Source organism: Theobroma cacao, chromosome 6 (assembly GCF_053813885.1).
Source record: "Theobroma cacao isolate CCN51 chromosome 6, ASM5381388v1, whole genome shotgun sequence".
In the NCBI taxonomy this organism is placed as follows: domain Eukaryota; kingdom Viridiplantae; phylum Streptophyta; class Magnoliopsida; order Malvales; family Malvaceae; genus Theobroma; species Theobroma cacao.
In genome coordinates, this window is record NC_142644.1 from 31,153,982 (window position 1) to 31,173,807 (window position 19,826).

Sequence of the window (19,826 nt, forward strand, 5' to 3'; positions counted from 1 at the left end):
AAATTTGAGACTCTAAAAGTCTCAAAGATGACTTGTCCGTAATAAAGAATAGCTTTCAGGTTCTTGTACGAAAACCTTGAGCCTGCCCTCCTATTGGTTGCAACTTGATTTTAGTATTAATGGTTAATTTTGTAACGATATGGACCTAAGCGGGTTTAGATTTAGAGTTACCATATTTTGTATATTAATCTTGTTGATGTGTTTACAATACAATAATTGCTCGTCTTAAATAGGTCAAATTTCTAATAAGATTATTTTATCTATTTGTATAATTCGTTGATAAATCTATATAATATAAATTTATACAAATTAATCATATTTATATAAAATATCAATTGTGTCATATCGTATAAATTTAATCCAATTCATTTGATTAATCATTTTATATTTGTATCTAATCATATAACTATTAAATACTTTATATTTACATAACATGATTTAAATACTTTAACACTGATTGTGATGTTTAATTGGTAAAGATAGTAGAAAAGGTGTGAATAGTATAGTATTATATAATTAACTTATATTAAGATATTACACTCGAGTATTTAATTTATTAATTGATGTATACTTTTTTATTTCAAAAATAAAGTTTCAATCTTCTTTTTTTTCAATTATTAAAAAAAACTTACCTTAAAGCACTGTTCTATGTATTTATATTCTTATAACAAAAATTTAGCCCTATAATCATGGTTGTCCAACCTAACCACAGACCAAATTTCTACGTCATGGAAGTGAGCCACGTGGGTAACTTCAGATGGTCAACGTAAATCTCAGTCAACTCTGTCTTTTTTTCTCCATTGTTGATTTCATTTTTATGTTTGGTTTGAAATTTTTGATAGTTTAGAGTGAAGGGGTGTTGACATCTGACATGCTTTGTTGGCTGCTTCCCTAAGCCGCATTTATATTACTAATAAATGCCCTTTCTTCCTTCTTTATTTTACTATTTCCTTCTGTTCCCCAATCACAAAGTTGATTTGGAAGTGCAAACAAAGACTGAATAAAAAATTAAGTAAACAGGATTAGAATTTAATACTACAAAATACAAAAATTTAGTAATTCTGTGTAAATTTGTGTTGTCGTGTGGTACTCTCTGTTTAGATAAAATATTTATAATTATATGAATAAATATGAACATAACATAATTAATTAAATATATTTATATTTATAGTTATATGAGTATATCCATTAACCCATTAAGTGGTATTTGATCAAAAGTTTGATGTATATTGAAAAATATATTAACTTAATGATAATGCTGTGAGGGCTTTCATATCTTATACCATTACAGCAAACTCAAGCAAAGATTTTGAGTTTTAAGTTTTATAATATATATTTCTTTTAAAAAAAAATCTTTACATCTACGTACATATATATATATATATATAAATTTATCATAGAAGGGGTTTGAATTTAAATTAAGTTAAACATATTAACATATATTGATCGGCATGCGTAAAAGAAAGAGGTGTGTGTATATATATATATATACTTTAAAGCTGTAAAGTAAGACCAAGCAAAGTTTTGGTGCGAGAGGACTGAATCAATTGAAAGAAGAACATGGATTGTCGTTGATCTTTGAAAGAGGAGCGTAAATGTTGCAATTAGGAAGTATTACCTGCACCCGTTGACTACTACTAATATTTTGGACGTGAAAGCAACATTACTTTGGACAATAATTGACACTTTTTTTATATCTAAAAAAACTTGTTTAGATATATTTCGAGTTGATTCATGTGCTTGGGTGCAAGCAAGGGAGGTAGGAAATGAGTACCAAGGATAATGATTCAGCCCAAATCAAAGCGTGGGGGGGAAGGGAGAAAATTCTTGTACAGTTGCCTAAAGCTTGCAAATAGACTTATCTCTTTGGTCCTATGTCTGTGTATTTCGTTAGAAAATTAAGGAGAGAAATAGCAAAGGCATGCAACTAGAGTATTATATTTACAAGTTTCCAGTTATGAAACTCTGAGACAATTTGTAATTTGACCTCAATTTGGTTTTGGTCTGCCAAAGTAGGTGGGTTTCAGTGTGTTTTCTTCACGCACGTCTGCAGAGGGAGGCGCCTTTTTCTTTTGGTATACATCAGACATAGCTGCCATGTATAATTACTCTTGACTTTGATCATTGTTCGCAAAACAACCAGTTGAAGAGAGAAAGAAAACTTGAACATTTCCCATAGGTAGAGACGCAGGTTTTGACTATAGGAAACCGAAAAAAGGTGAAAAGAATAGGATTCACATTTGACGCAATATCCTTTCCGTACATAATATTCATATATTTTCACTTTAATTACAAATGCCGATATCTGATTCCTTGATAATGTATAAAATGTATACATCAACAGTATATTAAATATAAATTGACCCAAAAATAATTAAATCCAAACGTTTATTTATAGGCACGTTTTAAAGCTGTGCCGATAATCTAAGCTTACTATGAACAAAACACAGCTTTTTTCCTTTGTAAAACTTTTGAATGGAATCTTTTTATGGGAATATTCCCTTTTTTTCCCCTTAATCTTCTTACTTTGGGCGCCGTATGTTGACAGAAACCTCTTTACTTTGATTCTTTTTCTTCTTCTCGTTTGCGAATTTCTCAATAAGACAATGCCCATGCATGGGAATTTTGCTCGGCGTACTGCTTGCTGCATTCCAAGTCCAACCCATGAGTTTGGCTAAAGATGGGAAAATTCTCACAGAGAAATAGATAATAGACATTTTGCCGTACGATATCATACCAAAAAAAGGTGCAATTAAGTCCTTGGAACGAATCAAATTGTCAAATATATGCCGACGCCTTTTCCTTTTGTTTTTCCCCATTCTTTGATGTTGAAATGTCCGTCGGGCAAGTCACGGTAAAGAAAAGAAGCTACCCAAAAGGCACCATAAAGGAGAAAAAGCTATCCAATGGATGTTAAAAGAACAGTCGACCACATTTAAAAGAAGAGAAAGCCGTGGAAAATTAATATATTTTTTTGGGGTGAAAAAAATAATGCAGGTGAGAATCAAACCATGCACCTAATCTCCTTGCAATTATGTAAGTGTTTTTGATTCTTGCAGCCATTACTTTGTTCTTTTCCTTGTTGTCGCCATCATGCGTCTACATTTTCATGACAATTGGGCAGTTTTAAAAACAGTGGAAAAATATATCCAAAAAATCATAAGATTTTTCTACTTAAATTAGTCCTATCAATTGCACTTGAATATTTAGTTAATTGATTGGTACATAATTTAAAAAGTAAGATTTTAATTAAAAAAAATCCAATTTTGTTATAGATGCGCTCATAACTGTTTAATTTTTTAAGATTTTTTTTAACTGTGTTTTAATGTATAATTTTAATATTGAAACATTTTTTAAAAAATTAGAGAAAATAATCCTACAAAATTTTTTTTATTTTGAAAGTCACGATCGAGTAATATAAATGTAAAACGTTAAAAATTATTGAAGTAAAAAGTCGGATTAAAATATAAATAGTTAGGGAAATTTTTCCAATGAAAGGTGGAAGTTTATATGGTTTTCTTGCACGATATTATCATTATTTGAGAAGGAAAAAAAATAGAAACAAGAAATATATTCAATATTTTTATTTTTTTCAAACAAGTTATCTATTTATTCTTCATGAAAGAAATAATGATCACACATGCCCACAGTATGGATCATGAAACCAACATTTTGATTGGTGGAAGTAAGATTTTTTTTTTTTTGGTTTTTTAATTTAATAGTCAAAATGATATAAATGAAAATGACTCACCTTGAGCTTTCAAAGGACTTGAATTTCCCTATTTTGAAGTTGACATTGATTTGGCCATCTTCTTATCCTTCACCACAAAAAATAAAAGAAAACAAAAATGAAAGTTCAAAGAAAATTTTTTAGTTATGTGAATTCTCGAATTCAGACTAATTATCGATTCGTCTATATATATTTATAATCGGTTTATTTATTTTGTTGTGAAAACAATTCATAATCTCTTTTATTTGAACACTTTAATTGTAGAAATTTTCCACCTTTGATTGAACTTGATGTTCTTTATGTAAAACTTGAATGAAAAGGAAAAGAACTGCAAGTTATATTAAATGAAATAAAATAAATAAATAAAAGAGATGAAAGTCTAAGCAAATGACTCGGTCCCACCGGTAAGCAGTCAACAGAGATTAGATCTGAAACGTGGGAGTGGTGATGCTACGTGGGGCCAAGGAAAGACCAGGACACTGTCCCACCCGGTCACCGGTCACAAGAGAGCCGGGCCGTCAAATTCGTTGACTTGGCTTGGAGCTTCCCCCGCTTTCCCCCCTGCTTTGGTCTTTTTTAATCACGTGGAACGCGCCGCACCCTTCGGGACGGTGGATTTCTTTCTTTATTTTGCTTTTCCTTTGATTTAAAGAACGAGTCAAACTCTTTCTTGACGAAATGTAGACGAAACCTCTCTCTCTTTCCTCTCTGCCCTTTTCCCTACTTTCCACCGCTCTTCGGGCCTATCCGTAACCGTTTATAAATAATCTTAAATTAATAATTTAAGTTGAGTTTTCGATATTGATATTATTAATAATTTTATGATTAATAATATAGATTTAGATTTTTGACTTTGATATGAATCAGCTAAGAGGAGTGTTTGTTCAATTATTTTCAATTGATTTTTGATATCCAAAATTTATAATTGAATTACCCGAAAAAACTAAATATTTTAGATATTGAAATTTTAATGTTGATAGATATATGCTACTAAAAATGTTACTCGAGCTTTAAAGTAAGACAACTAATGTACAACTCTTTACGACTAATTTGGTCAATGGTGATGGCCCCAAAATGGAAATTTACTCTACATTTCTAGTTTCTACAAGGTGAAAGGTGGGACCGGTGCCAGCTGGCAAACTGACGCACCATCTGACGTAAAAACAATATCAAATCCCATCAATTCCTGAGAAAAATCCAAAAATTCTATCAGTCTATCTGGTCTACGTTCCAAACCCTTTTTATAGGCGAGCCCATTGCACCGGTAAAAGACTTCACAAACACATACATTCAATCTCCCTTCTCTCTCTCTCTCTCTCTCTCAACGCCATCTTCCTCTTCTTCCAAGCTCTCTCTTTTCTTTCGTCTCCTTGGGATTTCTTTGGGTTTTTATTTATGGACAAAGGATGGGGGCTTACCCTTGATTCTGATCCTGGAACTAAATTCTTCCCCAACAAGACCAACTCCGGAGGACCTTTCTTCAGGTTGAAGCAACAGCGAGACATGTTTCAGTTCCCCGTTAGCCTTGCTGGCTTCAGGGAGGACCATCAGGGCACCTCCTCGTCCTCCTCGCCTTCTGGTCAGGAGAAGCGACCGGTGGCTGTTGATGAGGTCGATTTTTTCTCTGATAAGAAAACCAGGGTTGTTGTTGGTGGGGATGACAAAACGGGTACTGTCAGCGTCAAGAAGGAGACTTCTCATGGTGAAGCCGCTCCAGGCTCTGATTTGGATGTAAATGTAAGTGGTTTAAAGAAACCATTTCCTTTGAATTCTTTCACAGTTAGACTGAATTATTGTTTGATATTTGTTTCTTTTTGTTCTAAAACATAGACCGGGTTGCATCTTCTCACTGCTAACGCTGGAAGTGATCAATCAACGGTTGATGATGGGGTATCGTCGGATATGGAAGATAAGCGAGCCAAGAATGAGGTAAGAGGATGATACTAAAAGTCTTTTACTTTTTCTTTTGTTTGTTGGTTCTTTTTGAATCGACAAGCCCAAAGAATCTTGCCCACTGAATGATTTTGTTTCTCTTTATTTTCAGCTAGCGCAATTGCACGTGGAGTTACAACGTATGAATGCTGAAAACCAGAAGTTGAGAGACATGCTTAGTCATGTCAGCAACAATTACAGTGCTCTTCAAATGCATCTTGTTACCTTAATGCAACAGCAAAGGAATCAGGGAACCGAAAGCACCCAAGAACATGAGGTAATTAATATTCGATCTTTCCATATGTATATATATAATATCAGTGTTAATTCAAAGAGCTGACTTGAATTCTTTGATGTCTTCAGGTTCGACAAGGAAAATCTGAAGAGAAGAAACACGACGTGATAGTGCCTAGACAATTTATGGATCTAGGCCCATCAGGCACAGCTGAGGCAGATGAGATGTCTCATTCTTCATCAGAAGAAAGAACACAATCAGGGTCGCCTCCAAGCAACGCTGAAATTGCATCCAAGAATTATGTCAAGAGCAAAAATGAGATTTCTCAGTTTGATCAGGAGACTTCTAGTTTCCGAGATGGCAAGAGAGTTGGTAGAGAAGAAAGCCCGGAATCTGAGGGCTGGGGTCCTAACAAAGCCCAAAAGTTGAATCCTGCCAAGCCAGTTGATCAATCCACTGAGGCCACCATGAGGAAAGCTCGTGTTTCAGTTCGAGCTCGATCAGAAGCTCCCATGGTATGTGTTACTGCTTTAATCACTTGTGAAGATTTGATTTGAAGTTATTGTCAAATTGTTGTGAAACTAATTGATTGGTTAAACCGATACAGATCACTGATGGATGCCAATGGAGAAAATACGGACAAAAGATGGCAAAGGGAAACCCCTGTCCTCGAGCTTATTACCGATGCACTATGGCAGTTGGTTGTCCTGTCCGTAAACAAGTAGGTTCCAATCTTTTTTACTTAATGGAGTCTTATTTTGAACTTATCTAGATTTCAAGGCCTGAAACTAATTCGTTTATGATGGTAATTCTCAGGTTCAACGCTGCGCGGAAGATAGAACAATCTTGATAACAACTTACGAGGGCAACCACAACCACCCTCTTCCTCCTGCTGCGATGGCAATGGCATCAACAACAGCAGCAGCCGCTAGCATGCTGCTTTCAGGGTCGATGCCCAGTGCAGATGGGATCATGAACCAAAATTTGCTAGCCAGGGCAATCCTTCCATGCTCCTCAAGCGTGGCAACGATTTCAGCTTCTGCTCCATTCCCAACTGTAACATTGGACCTTACACACTCACCAAACCCTTTACAATTCCAAAGACCTCCCACCCAATTCCAAGTCCCTTTTCCAGGCCAACCCCAGAACTTTGCGTCTGTAGCAGCCCCTCAATTGCCTCAAGTCATTGGTCAAGCACTGTATAATCAGTCAAAGTTCTCAGGCTTACAGTTGTCTCAAGACATGGGGTCTGCACAGTTAGGCCACCAAGTCCCACATCCACAACTGCAGCAGCCTCAACAGCCCACACTGGCTGACACAGTAAGCGCTGCCACGGCTGCCATCACTGCTGATCCCAGCTTCACCGCCGCTCTCGCAGCCGCCATCACCTCCATAATTGGTGGTGGTGCTCACCCAAATAGTAGCAGCAACACTTCCAACAACAACAACAACAACAGCAATGCCAACACCACCACAACCAGCAGACAATAAAACTCAGCGGTTTTTCCGTGGAAAATTAATTAGAGACAACCTTTTTAACCTCTTGTTATTAATTTTTTTTTCGATGTTCTTTCATTGGGGGATGAGAAGGAGATTACATGTTTATATTTTTTGTACTTTGCTGTGGGAGAGGGGTTAGAATACGTACACAAGCTTCATTCTTTCTTATCATTGTTTCACTTTTGAATAATTTCATTCAGATTTTCTCAAAGTAAATATACAAAAAACATGAGCATAATGTCCTTTTTCAGTCTATCTTGTTCTATTCTAATCTCAAACTTATCTTCCAACTGCAACGAAGAAATATCTTCACAGCATAATACAAGAAAACAAAAGAATAAGACAACGTTATAATTCCCACAAGGAAACAAAACCAATAATTTCTCATCTACGTGGAATATTCTCTGTTCCCAAACAAGTCAAGAAAATACGGCTACCACTCTTTGACACGTAAACCATTTGTACTGATGAGAAGAACCTGAGGAGCTTAGACAGACGACTTTGGAATGAGACTTCCAGGCAACAACGTCTTGCATTGAAAGAAACAAAAACAAAAGCAAAATGGGGATGGGATATGGGGTCAAATTCGTTCAATGAAGAAGATGTTGGACGGTAGTTTCGTGGGATTGGGGGGTGGCGTGGGGTGTAATTATTTTATTAGACAAACTCAGATACGTTTGTTGACTTTCCGTGCATCCCAACTTGGTTGATTGATTGACATCAACCATGTGTTTGAATATGGAAACACTAAGGAACGTGGAACTTTGTGGGTCGCACCGTACCTCATCCACCGTACAAGTATAGTCTTTCTTACGCTATTTACTTTGGAGTTCATCACGCCCACATGCTTCCATGTGAACGCAGCCCTGTTCATTTATTGCCTCTTCTTCTCTTTCGGATGTGTTTCCATTCGAGGGAATTTCAACGGTGTACTTGTGATCATTCAGTATCGTACAAAATGGGAAACTTCTTGTGTATCAATTTGTATAATGCACATATTAATGAGGGTTTATTCAATCATTTACATCGTTGTCTCGACCTGTTATGCAGCAGGTCTTGCTTACATGCAAAGGGAAGATTAAGAGAGAAGCAAAAAAACCTTGAACAGATGCCATAAGTCTCTTTGATTTAGCCAGAAGCCACTTCTTCCAAGAATTCCCTCCTTTGATAGAATTCCAGCAGGATCTACACACTGATGATCCTTTATTGAAGCTATTCACATTCACTAGCCGAGTGAAGAAGTTGGACCAGATTATCTGCCTTTGTATTTTCCGACCAATTTTTTTTTAATGTTTATCATTTAGACTTGAATGAATCAAATAATAACAATATTGATTTGGGATTTATCATAATCTTTTTATCGAGCAAATTAATATTCTAAACACTAACGAAAGGATTGATTCAATCAATTAGATATTGTTTTTCTCGATCGAAAAAGATCTTAAATTTGAATACCAAGGACCGGTCGTTGAAGCTCTCTGTATATTCACGGATTTTAAATCTGTATTAACAAGAAGAAAGAGTATGAATATTTGAATAGTATAAATGGCAAGTATGGGCATGAATTCAAGCCGCCTAGCTGGTGTGTTACTTTTTGGCTTCTCTCTCTCTCAAGTACTGGTCATGGGGAAGACAATCAATTTTATCATGTCACATGAAGTGTGCTGGCGTTTGTTTTTTCAAACTAGTAATAAAGTTTTGGCAACTGCGTGCATGCATTCCGTGAGGGCATTGGCGATTTAGGTTTCAAAGATTAATATTTAAACTTTATGGATAAAGGTAGCTGTCATATGTTATAATAATTTCAAGGCTCCATATTGAATGTTAGACTTAAGTACAATATAGAAAACTAGATTTATTTTTTGGTCATTAATTAATTTCTCTTTTCCTGTTACTTTTTTCTAATTTGACCGACCATGTTTTTAAAGAGTGAAAATTGGCATAATTCATTTAACACATGTTTGTAACCGGAACATGTATATAAAAAGAAAAGAGAGTAGTGCAATTAATTATATGTATATATGTTCTTTCAAATAGAAAAACAAAGAGTTCTACCAAAAAGGATTATATAAGGAAGAGGGCTACCTTTCCATGAAAAGAGAAGGAGTAGGTAAAAATTGTACTATATAACTACAAGTAGAATGGGTACATCACCATACCATTTCACCGAGGTTTTTCACTTACACTGCAAAGGGCCCATTCTTGTAAGGTTAGCGGTAGACTTATTTCAAAATAAGAAGTGTCCTAAGGCCCAATTGTTGGTCAGGGTCCTGTCCATGAAGGAGGGCTTTAGCCCAATATGCTGGAACTTTCCAATTCCTTTCCTGGTTTAGCCTTGGACATGAAAGTGAAGTAGGTTCACTTGCTACAAGCACTGCAGGGTCTTGATTGTATATAATTTTGGTTGAAGTTTGAAAGTAATCAGAATAATGCTGGAATCCTGGGTCCTTCAAAAATAAAGTGATGCTAGAATCAAACATCCTGCAGTCTGCTTTAATGACATTCACATGCACATCAATCATCATGTAGTTCTGGTATTCTCAAAACCTTCATAAACCATAAAGCACAAAAGCAAGGTATATGTCAAGGAATACAAAAGAAAAAGGAAAAAAAAGAGAAAAAGACTATAAAAGAAACAAACATATGTTCGACAGATTCTTTCTCTGTCATTGAGACTGCACTTTATTTTATCTCATAGATTGCTGACCTTAAAACAAATCCAAATCCCACCAGGGAAGCTAAAATAACTTCCACCATAATGGGTTCCCTGATCTTCATCTACAAACCTACTGTATCACAGCATAAAATTTCTTCATTTCTCTGGTTATGGTCCTCAATCATTCCGTTCTTATTTCCATTTCTTAGCCTGATAGAAGCTCAAGCAAGCCTTTGTAGAACCACTTGTGGTGATATCCCTATAAACTACCCTTTCGGGATTGATGATGGATGTGGCAGCCCTTATTACAGGCACATGCTCGCCTGCTCCGACACTGGAAAGCTTGAACTCCGAACACCCTCCGGCAGATACCCCTTACGCAGCATTAGTTACTCTGATCCTCATGTTCTCGTCACCGATCCATTTATGTGGAATTGTCAGGATGGTGATAACTTTCGTCCGACTAGGCCTTTTAGCCTTGACACGAGCACACATTTCTCACTGTCCTCTCAAAACGACTACCTCTTCTTCAACTGCAGTGAGGATTATGTGATTGTTGAGCCAAAGCCTATCTTCTGCGAGAGGTTCCCTGACCGGTGCGATTCATCATGTGATAGTGCTAGTTATCTTTGCAGGCATTTACCTGAATGTGCCTCCGCGCTAGGTGGTAGTTCTTGCTGCTCTTACTACCCCAAAGCAACAGAATCCTTGAGGCTGATGCTGAAGTATTGTGCTTCGTATACAGGTGTGTATTGGAGAACTGTTGGTACAAGTGCTGACACTCCTTATAACCAGGTACCTGAATATGGAATTCGGGTTGATTTCGTTGTTCCGGTGACTACACACTGCCTTCAGTGTCAGGATCCATCCAAGGGAGCCGGAACATGTGGATTTGATACACAAACACAGAATTTCTTGTGTCTTTGTAAGGAGGGAAACGTCACCTCCTATTGTAAAGGTATGTTTTAGGGCTGATATGGACATTCTTAGATTTATTAGGAAGTAAGATATATATCACCATTGAAATTTCTTCTCTGTTAATTACTTAGGTACTTCTTTTTCTCTTGACAAGGATGTTTAGCCTTGACAGGAATGTCTCGCCATGAAATGTTCTTATCATTTTCTATTCAATCACACCTAATCCCCTTAATAAGTTGATTTTAATCCATTTTGCAGATCATAAAATTTCTGGGCACGGAAGGGCTGGAGTCATTGCAGGTGAAAGTTCTATACTTTGATTTAGCATTTTGCGTTAATAGTGCTAAACTGCTAATGATCGGCGGCAATTAATTAAAATAAATATGATCTAGGTGAAGAGCTTGTATGTAAAAATACAAGGATTAGGCCCTTTTTTTTATGATTTCTTATTGTTGCAGGGACTGTAAGTGCAGTTTCAGCTGCTGGAGCCATAGGAATTGGGGCTGGTATTTGGTACTTGAAGAAAGTGAGAGCTAAAGCACCTGTAACATGTGGGGTTCAAAGCAATGAGAATAGGCTTTTCTGAAGAAGTGTGAGCAAAAGTGAAAGCAACCTCACCTTTATTCTTTTCGTATTTTAGTAATCTTTTTGAACTTTAAGGGGAAACCTCTTTGATGGCTTGTCTGTTCTTTCTTTCTTTATAGCAATAGAAATTTGAGAGAGCTGAGGATTCGCTGCGATTTTGCTGCCATTTCTTCCTAATTAAGCATCTCTAACTTTCTTTATTTGGTTCAAACTGAACCATTGAAATAAACTATTTTATACTATAAGTAATACAAAAGACAAAAGTAAAAAAAGAGGAAACAAGAGTAAAATAATGTCTGCCGCACAAGTTTCATCATCCCCATTGCTTATATGCCATAACTCTCAGCTCCAAAGAAGATAATGGAGTTTAGAACTTTGGAAAACAATTGTAGAATGGACACCGAGAAAGAAAGAAACAAAAGTGGATATGCAACAACAGGAGGGAAATGAGTTTAAAGTTTTAGCATGCTTTGCCAACAAGACAGCGTAAAGGACCAGCATCAGATGTTAAAGCAGGAACCATGTATCCTGGAGCAGCTTTGAACGATTGAGCTCGAGTATAACGAGGAGCACAACTTCCATAGCCAGATGGAACAAAATAAGCACCGTTCTTAAAGACATCCTTTGAAGACTGCCATGTCCAATTTCGCCAATTACTTGCTTCTCTCTTGGTAACCTCCTTGGAAGCAGAGTTATCCGGAGCTATGAAGTAGTTTCCTTCGCTGAAAATGGTTGGATTGGCGCTGCCACCGATGGCGTACATCTTCCATTCATCATACCTGTTGTTGGCAACATGGGCGTAGCCTATCCTGACCCTGCATGCCATAGCCAGATTATTTTTTTATCAGGAAAAATGGTTAGAAACTATAAGTAACAGCAACTTTGAAACCTGTCTCCTTTACCTTGGCATCCTCTCAATGAGTCCCTCGCCAAACCGGTTAAAAGCTACCGTAACTTTCATAACTTTGTCCGCAGTGAATTTGTCACTGTGTCCTAACAACATCACCTGCAATTGGACATGATTAATTGGTTAAAAGAAGGCTAATGTTTGAATTACATCAACACAGGGAAAATCATAATGCTGACTTTATCATGTTGAGTGAAATAGTTATTAGAGATTGTGACAGCGGTCGAAGCACGAATGACATCAATAAGGCCATCGGCAGAACGGGCTAGGTAGCAGTGATCAACCCAAATGTTGGAAGATGCAAAAATGCTGATTGCATCTCCATCACAACCTCCACGTTTCCCTACATGCGTAGGGGAGCTCCTGACCATGCCAGCTTTCCCTGGCTTGCAATCATAAATGCTAATCCCATGTATTATAACATTGGTAACACCTTGAACTGTTATGCAGGGTCCGTATGCAATCTCCACTTTAGCCCCTCTGCCATCTATAGTCTTGAAACTATTCACAATCAGTTCATTTTTGAGCGTGATAACCATATCTCTGGCGAAAATGATCCAAAGAGGACTCGTTTGAATAACACCATAACGAAGTGTGCCAGGTGCAGGGTTGATGGGGTTATCGTAAGGATTTGTAACTACGTATATTGCTCCATATTTCCCTCCTATTGCTGCCTTGCCAAAGCCTACCGCACAATCGGCCAAGGCCCTGCGATTGGTAGCCCAATTGGACCTGGTTCGCCAGCAGGAATCTATTACATTCATAACTTTCTTAGGAGCAACGCTGGGGACATAGTCTGCTAGTGGTTTCGAGGTGTAGCCCTCTAGTGAATAAGCTGCTTGCGAGGTCAAAGCAAAATTTGACAAAAGAAACGAAAACAACACGAAAGAGGTAAGGGAAGCGGCCATGGCTGAATTGGGTTGTGCAATTTGAGACATATGGGGCACAGAGAGAATTAAAGTAGACAAAATCTTGTGGGAGAGATAAGTAGGTGGCACACACGATTCAAAGGGAAAAATAGTTTTTTAGTTAAGTTTTGTCTGGTAAGATTTCATTTGCTACACAAGACATGGTTGCACGAGCCTAGGTTCATTGACTTTTGCCAATGCTAATCATTTTTCGTTCAGTTTCTAGATACGGGGAAAATATAAGTAATTAGTATATAAGATAAGGACAGCTTTTTAAATTATGAAAAAGAAGTACGAAAAAAAAATCTTTTTATTCTTTTAATGTGTTTTTTTGTAAAGTTAGAAAATTTTAATTATATATTTGATGGATATAAATTTTTTAATGAAAATTAAGAAGAAAGATCGATGATTTCAAAAATGAGAAAAAAAGCTCATAGTATGAATTACAAAATGATATAAAAATCTATAATACCTTGGATTCTTGTTTTATTTAGTTTGTCCATGAAAGTGTTTGTCTTTTTTTCTAATTCATTACTTACTTTTTCCGAAAGTTATATTAATTTAAATTAATTAATTAAGTGAAGAAACGTAAATTAATTTTGACGAAGTTAAATTAATTATGTTAACACTCCACAAGTTAACTACATATAATCTTTCTTATACAAAATTAAATTTAACAAACATTAATTCTATGTATAGATAGTAAGTAATTAAAAAAATTAAGATTTATTCCTTAATTAAAAATATATAACTTTTATTTAAAAAAGTATTGGTACATGCTTAATTTCATCAAACATAATAAAACATTACATATGGTGAGCAAATAAAAAGAGTAACTTAAACATCTGCCATCACACCAATGGTGCTTCTTCCTTTATTTATTAGAGATTTTTAGCTAATTTATCCTAGAAGGCTTGAGGTCTGCAGCCAATTTTCATGCATAGCTGCACATCCCGTAGAGACAAGCGTTTCCATTACCACAACTGTTGTTGCATCCGCCACAGTGCTTCGAGTTGGACAGTGGGTTCACGCACTTCCCTTGGCAGCAAATCTTTGAATACTTACACTTCTTCCCGCACTTCCCACAGTTGAATCTGTCTGTCTTCAGGTCTACACATTTTTTGCTGCAGCAAGATGGACCCTGGCTGCCCTTGGTGCGACAGACCTTGGGGTTTTTGTCGCATGTCAATGCAGCACGAGAAGAACTCTGGGCAAGGAATCGACCTGCTCCTCGGATGGAGGTTGGCACTCTGTCCGAAGTTTCAGTTGCATTCTTATCATCACCATTGTTGAGGAATGGTTCTTCTTTTGATGGTGGTGTGCTGGCGGAGAGAGCAATGGCGCCCAAGGCCATCACCATAGCCAACATAAAGAAAAGCTTGAGGGATTTCATTGTTTAGGATAAAGAAGCGGTGAATTTGAATATGAATGCTTTTGGGATGGAGAAGAATGTAGGCCTCAAGGGGTATTTATATAGAAGAATCGAGAAAGAAATTGCATGCATGGTATATGAATTCATGTGCGGGTTAGTCTAATTCAACAGGCAAAGAAAATCGAAGTAACTGAAATTAGGCCTCTTGAATTAATAGTTAGCAATTCAACATTAATCAGTTGAAATGTGGGATGAGTAGCTAGGTAGGCAAATCTCCTCTTTGCTGTCGATTTGGTAGTAATTTACACTTCTCACACAGTTTGTTACCCTTTTTTCTGTGGTCGGGCAATTGAATTTGCTCTGTTTTTTTTCAATCAAAATAGTTGTAAATTATCTATTGTAAAATGAAAATTAAGCTAGCTAGGATGGAAATATATATAATCAAATTGTATACAATAGATCATTGTCATTACCCTCTGACTGGTAAGTATATTCATGATTTTTCATTTGTTTCAGGCCTCCTAGCTGTTCTATATGTCCAGAAGAGAAGCTAGTTTTCCACAAATTCCTTCAGGTCTGAAGTTTTTGGAAGAAATTTCAATTTATTCTAAACCCTGTCCTTACAACATGAAACACCCAAGATGAAAACAGGGTATGACCTTACAACATGAATCACACCAGAAAAATGAAACCCTAACAATGGATTGATGAGGGCACGAAGCCCAGATGAAAAAACCAGCATGAAACAGAAAACAATCCAATGACCATGAAGTTGCTTAAGCCAAGAAAAGGAAGGAACGGCAGTAATAGATCATCATCACTTCATCAGCATCAACACTTAGAGAGCTTAAGTAGTATCAGAGCAGCCTCGGGTACGGGAAAGATAATACCAGTTACATACAGATCATCTTTGCTCAATGTTAGAGAGACCTCATACTATATATATAACTCAAAATTGAATGAACATTCCCTACAAAAAAAATTGTAGTTATATTATTTAGATCAAGACTCTTTGTTTAGTTGTTTAGAGCTCCATGACATCTTGCTGTTGGCTTTGCTCACCATTAATAGTTTTATTGGTATATGATTAAAAGTTTTTTTTTATTGAATTAAACCTTTTTAGTATAGACTAAAAATATTCATGTATCTTATAAATATTTGATTATCCTTGTCAATCGATAAATCTATATGCATGTCTTAGATACATATAAGAAGAAGCAATTTTACTCCTTAAATTTAAAAATTACATAAAGAATTACATCCGTATTCCATATATATTGTACCAAGAATATTGTATACATGAAATCATTGAAGCAATAATTGAATTAAAAATAAATCTACATCCGGTGAAATTAATCCGCCGAAATGTGATGGCTCACCCTTATCTATAATTCAATTGCCTGTGACATAAACATATATGCTAGCTTGATCATTTGATCAAAAATTCTTGAAGAAGGTCTGCCGAAGTTGGTTTCTATGCGTAGCTGCACATCCCATACAAACATTTGCTTCCTTTGCTGCACTGATTATTGCAACCCCCGCAGTGTCTTTTGTGGGACATTGGGTTCACACACTTCCCTTTGCAGCAAATCTCTGAGTACTTACACTTCTTACCACACATCCCGCAGTTGAGCCTGTCTGTCTTCACGTTCACGCATTTCTTCTTGCAGCAATCAGGCCCCGGACTGCCCGCCACACGGCAGACTCTGGGGTACTTGTTACATGTCATCACGGCCCGAGGTTTCTGAGCAAGAAACCGGCTTGCTCCTCGGAGAGAAGTTGGTTGTTCTTGGCCGTCTGCCGACGGGAGAAGATCATCAGCTACTTCGCTTGCATCATCGTCATTGTCAACGAATGGTTCTTCTTCAGATGGTGCTGCGGCGGAGAGAGAGATGGCCGAGGCCATGAGCAAGGCCAACATCAAGAAAACCTTGACAAGTTTCATGGTTTGCTTTGATTGGGATCGATAACTTTTGGTTGTGGAGCAAGAATGGAGCGATCTGAAGGTATTTATAGAAAAGAATTTTTGGATGCTTGACATGTAGAAAACGTAAACGAGTTGCATGGGTTCGTTTTCGTCGATGCTGTCATTAGTGGGATGGTCCAATTCAACGGCATGCATAAAATAATGAAGTAAACGAAGTTAGGCCTCCCAAAGAAAATTTATACCGCAAAATTAGGCGAAATATTTCATCCATTTCTCCATCACTTCATCAGTTTCTCTATTTCTTTTTCTGCTGAATTGTTGACAAATTTAATTTGAGATTAATTGGTTCTTGTATATATAATCCATACGTTAATTAATTTAGAAAAAAAAATGAATAAAGAGTGTCGATCCTTTTTTTGAAATTAACGTAATTATTCTTAAAAAAGACATTATGCATGCTTAACTGTGGACTTTTTGATTAAAGAAAACATACAAAAGGGCGCCGTTAATAGCAGCCAAAATATTATAGTAAAGAAGAAAGGTAAAGATGCAATGCGTGAGAGCTTCCTTATATGAGACCGCCATAGATTTCTTTGCTCCAAAATTTTCCATCTGAGCTTACAAATCTGTTACAGAAGCACTCTGCTTACATTTCAACCTTTGACTTGTACGCATAAAACTAACTTTGTACGATTGATTGCATCTCTTTGACATTGCCACCAAGATTAGACATTTACAAACAAGAATCGAAGTCTCTTACCCAAAACATATATCATGGAAGAGATTTAAATTTTATTTTTTAAATAAAAAATCATGTATTAATTAATAAATTAAATATTAAAATGTCTTTTTTATGGAAATTTAATTTTTTTTGTTACTAGAAAAGTTGCATTCTGATTGTTTACGTACTGAATGTAATTCGAATGACAGCATTTCAATCCAAAAATTCAGAGTTACCTTGTAATTGTTTGCGTGCTGAAAGTAATTCGAATGACAGCATTTCAATCCAAAAATTCCCCACCTGGAGCTTGTGCCATTGGAAAGTTCTGGTTTTTTAGAGGAGATGATTTTTTTTTTTGCTCAAACAAGTTGCATTATTTTTTTTTTAAAGATTAAGATTCATTCAGAAAAAAAAAAAAAAGAGAAAATCCTCCTCCATAGAGCAAAGTAAGCCGGTGATTTGTACCCTATGCCTGGGAGCACAAGCAAGAATATTAGCCAAATCACCATGACTCCTCACACAAAAAACCACAGAAAACCCCTGCCTATACAGAATTCACAAAAGACCACCCTGGAATATATCCACAAAGTAAATATCCCCACACCCTGTGAGTATTCACATAAGCCCTTGCCAGGCTCAACAAAAGGAACCCAAACAAATTAAAACACGTAGATTTACACCATCAAACCAAGCTATTAGTTCTCCCATCAGGCCAGAAAAACACACACGTCAAACAAGTGGTATTATATTAATTAAAATGCCGGTAAAAAGTCTCACAGTTCAAATTCTTTATCTGTTACTAAAAACATTTATCAGAAGGTACAAAGAATCCCCTTCTGCAATGCCAAAAATTATTAAAACTCGGCCAAGATCCTGTCCAAGAGCTTTATGCTTGATGTGAAATGGCCAATGGGGCAATGGTAGCAATACTTCCATTTTATGAAATCAGTTACTATTGTTAATGCATTGTGTAGACACTATATTTTTAGCTATTGATATTTTTTTTTTTATCTTTGTAATTTTTTTCATTTATTTTGGATTATTAAGTCCAAATTTGAAATTGAGCTTACATTGCTGTTAATGAATTTGGGTTTCATTGGACTTAGCAGATTAAATGTTTGGATCCATTAACAAAAACAGGCCCAAGTAATGGATTTGAAATTAAACTGAATCAAACAGATTAAAAGGAACTTAAACCAGCAAAATCAAAATTAAAACTAAACAAACCCAAGAATATTCTGGAAGCTAAAAATAATAGTGAAATGAAATACGCACCCTGCCAGGCACCAAGAGCGCCTTGCCAGACGCGGAAAAATCGCGCCTGGCAAAGGCGCTCACGCTGCCTGGGAAATGGGTATAAAAACCCCACTGTAGCAGCAGCAAAAGGAGAGAGAAATTTTTCAACAAAGAAAAAAAAAAAAAAAGCAATAACAAAAGTGCCGCCGGTTAGGAAAGGAGGGAGGGCCTCTAAACGGTGTCGGACGGCTGGGGAAGGAAAGACTTTTCCTTTTCCCCAAGTGGTGCGGTTGGAGCAGATCATTTGAACCCATGCCGGACCGGAGGCAGCCCTTGAAGCCCAGTGGAGCTTGAACCCATTTGGAGCAGTGGGTTCATTGAATCGTTGAACTTGTGGTATATTAATTTTTTATTTATTAGTTATATAATAGTGTTATAATAGTTTTTTTTTATATTGTCTGAAATTTATGTATATGAAAAGTAAAATATATGAAAGCTAAAAATGAAAATCTTTAACGTAATAGATGCTAGAATTAGTGAGTTAAATATATATAATAATAATAAATAAATGATAGAAATGGGCCTTTAAAAATGAAAAGGAATTGAAAATGAGAATAAAATATATTTGTCATAAATGAAAATAGATCCTATAGGCAAGAAAAAAAGGAAATATTTATAAAATAAATTTATTTAGATACTTGTAAATATAATAAATATAAAAATGCATGATACAAATAATTATATAAAAAATGAAATAGTTATCTTGAGTAATCTGATGATAGAATTTCATCCAAAAAATGTAAAGAGTTACCTTTTTCGGGGTGAATTTCTTAGATGCGAAGTTCGGGATGGATTTTTTTCGAAGCATTGGGATAAATCTAAACTCTATACTTCAATATCTATTAACTCAAATAATCATTTTTTTAAAAAAATGTTATAGAAATAAATTTTTATAATGTTACATTTTAAATTTAAATTGATATAGTTAGTTAATTAGCTCAAATAAACATCACTAAATAAAACTAATTTAATCATTAAAAATTAATTAATTGTTTATTTGATGAATTATATAGTTAAGTAAAATATATTAATCCATAATGTTAATTAAAGAATATAGATTTGAATAGAAAACCCTTAAAAAATGTATATAATAAAAAATAAAAAATATAAATATAAAATATAATATTAATAAATATAAA

The 19,826-nt window shown here is 35.8% G+C and overlaps 5 protein-coding genes across 6 annotated transcripts; 2 read left to right on the forward strand and 3 right to left on the reverse strand.

Annotated features, from left to right (window-relative positions):
* Positions 1-4,994: 4,994 nt before the first annotated feature.
* LOC18597191 (WRKY transcription factor 6-like) lies at positions 4,995-7,647 on the forward strand. The gene is made up of 6 exons (XM_007026072.3): positions 4,995-5,467; positions 5,561-5,659; positions 5,775-5,939; positions 6,026-6,412; positions 6,505-6,618; positions 6,714-7,647. Exons 1-6 carry the CDS (start codon positions 5,126-5,128, stop codon positions 7,386-7,388), a joined length of 1,782 nt encoding a protein of 593 aa, XP_007026134.3. The 5' UTR covers positions 4,995-5,125; the 3' UTR covers positions 7,389-7,647.
* Positions 7,648-9,980: 2,333 nt separating this feature from the next.
* Positions 9,981-11,711, forward strand: LOC18597193 (wall-associated receptor kinase galacturonan-binding protein). Of its 2 annotated transcripts, XM_007026074.3 has the most exons (4): positions 9,981-10,717; positions 10,799-11,011; positions 11,230-11,271; positions 11,430-11,711. In XM_007026074.3, exons 1-4 carry the CDS (start codon positions 10,156-10,158, stop codon positions 11,555-11,557), a joined length of 945 nt encoding a protein of 314 aa, XP_007026136.3. In that variant the 5' UTR covers positions 9,981-10,155; the 3' UTR covers positions 11,558-11,711. The 2 variants fall into 2 exon arrangements, with proteins under 2 accessions (XP_007026136.3, XP_017979154.2); XM_018123665.2 differs by having other exon boundaries at positions 9,990-11,011.
* Positions 11,712-11,864: 153 nt separating this feature from the next.
* LOC18597194 (putative pectate lyase 16) lies at positions 11,865-13,377 on the reverse strand. Its single transcript, XM_018122682.2, has 3 exons — positions 12,643-13,377; positions 12,459-12,562; positions 11,865-12,371 (listed from the first exon to the last, which is right to left on the reverse strand). Exons 1-3 carry the CDS (start codon positions 13,369-13,371, stop codon positions 12,017-12,019), a joined length of 1,188 nt encoding a protein of 395 aa, XP_017978171.2. The 5' UTR covers positions 13,372-13,377; the 3' UTR covers positions 11,865-12,016.
* Positions 13,378-14,305: 928 nt separating this feature from the next.
* On the reverse strand, positions 14,306-14,764 carry LOC18597195 (stigma-specific STIG1-like protein 1). The gene has a single exon (XM_007026076.2). It carries the CDS (start codon positions 14,762-14,764, stop codon positions 14,306-14,308), a length of 459 nt encoding a protein of 152 aa, XP_007026138.1.
* A 1,190-nt stretch (positions 14,765-15,954) lies between these two features.
* LOC18597196 (uncharacterized) lies at positions 15,955-16,708 on the reverse strand. The gene has a single exon (XM_007026077.3). The coding sequence runs from the start codon at positions 16,686-16,688 to the stop codon at positions 16,218-16,220; it is 471 nt and encodes a 156-aa protein (XP_007026139.3). The 5' UTR covers positions 16,689-16,708; the 3' UTR covers positions 15,955-16,217.
* Positions 16,709-19,826: the final 3,118 nt, after the last annotated feature.

Bases quoted from the DNA above. Each gene is read 5' to 3' on its own strand.
- LOC18597191 (XM_007026072.3), top strand. From the start codon at position 5,126: ATGGACAAAGGATGGGGGCTTACCCTTGATTCTGATCCTGGAACTAAA. The intron at 6,413-6,504 runs GTATGTGTTACT...AAACCGATACAG, and splicing joins CTCGATCAGAAGCTCCCATG to ATCACTGATGGATGCCAATG. The intron at 6,619-6,713 runs GTAGGTTCCAAT...GGTAATTCTCAG, and splicing joins GTTGTCCTGTCCGTAAACAA to GTTCAACGCTGCGCGGAAGA.
- LOC18597193 (XM_018123665.2), top strand. From the start codon at position 10,156: ATGGGTTCCCTGATCTTCATCTACAAACCTACTGTATCACAGCATAAA. The intron at 11,012-11,229 runs GTATGTTTTAGG...TCCATTTTGCAG, and splicing joins CGTCACCTCCTATTGTAAAG to ATCATAAAATTTCTGGGCAC. The intron at 11,272-11,429 runs GTGAAAGTTCTA...TTATTGTTGCAG, and splicing joins AAGGGCTGGAGTCATTGCAG to GGACTGTAAGTGCAGTTTCA.
- LOC18597194 (XM_018122682.2), bottom strand. From the start codon at position 13,371: ATGGCCGCTTCCCTTACCTCTTTCGTGTTGTTTTCGTTTCTTTTGTCA. The intron at 12,563-12,642 runs GTCAGCATTATG...GTCCAATTGCAG, and splicing joins ATTTCACTCAACATGATAAA to GTGATGTTGTTAGGACACAG. The intron at 12,372-12,458 runs GTAAAGGAGACA...TATGGCATGCAG, and splicing joins CTCATTGAGAGGATGCCAAG to GGTCAGGATAGGCTACGCCC.
- LOC18597195 (XM_007026076.2), bottom strand. From the start codon at position 14,764: ATGAAATCCCTCAAGCTTTTCTTTATGTTGGCTATGGTGATGGCCTTG.
- LOC18597196 (XM_007026077.3), bottom strand. From the start codon at position 16,688: ATGAAACTTGTCAAGGTTTTCTTGATGTTGGCCTTGCTCATGGCCTCG.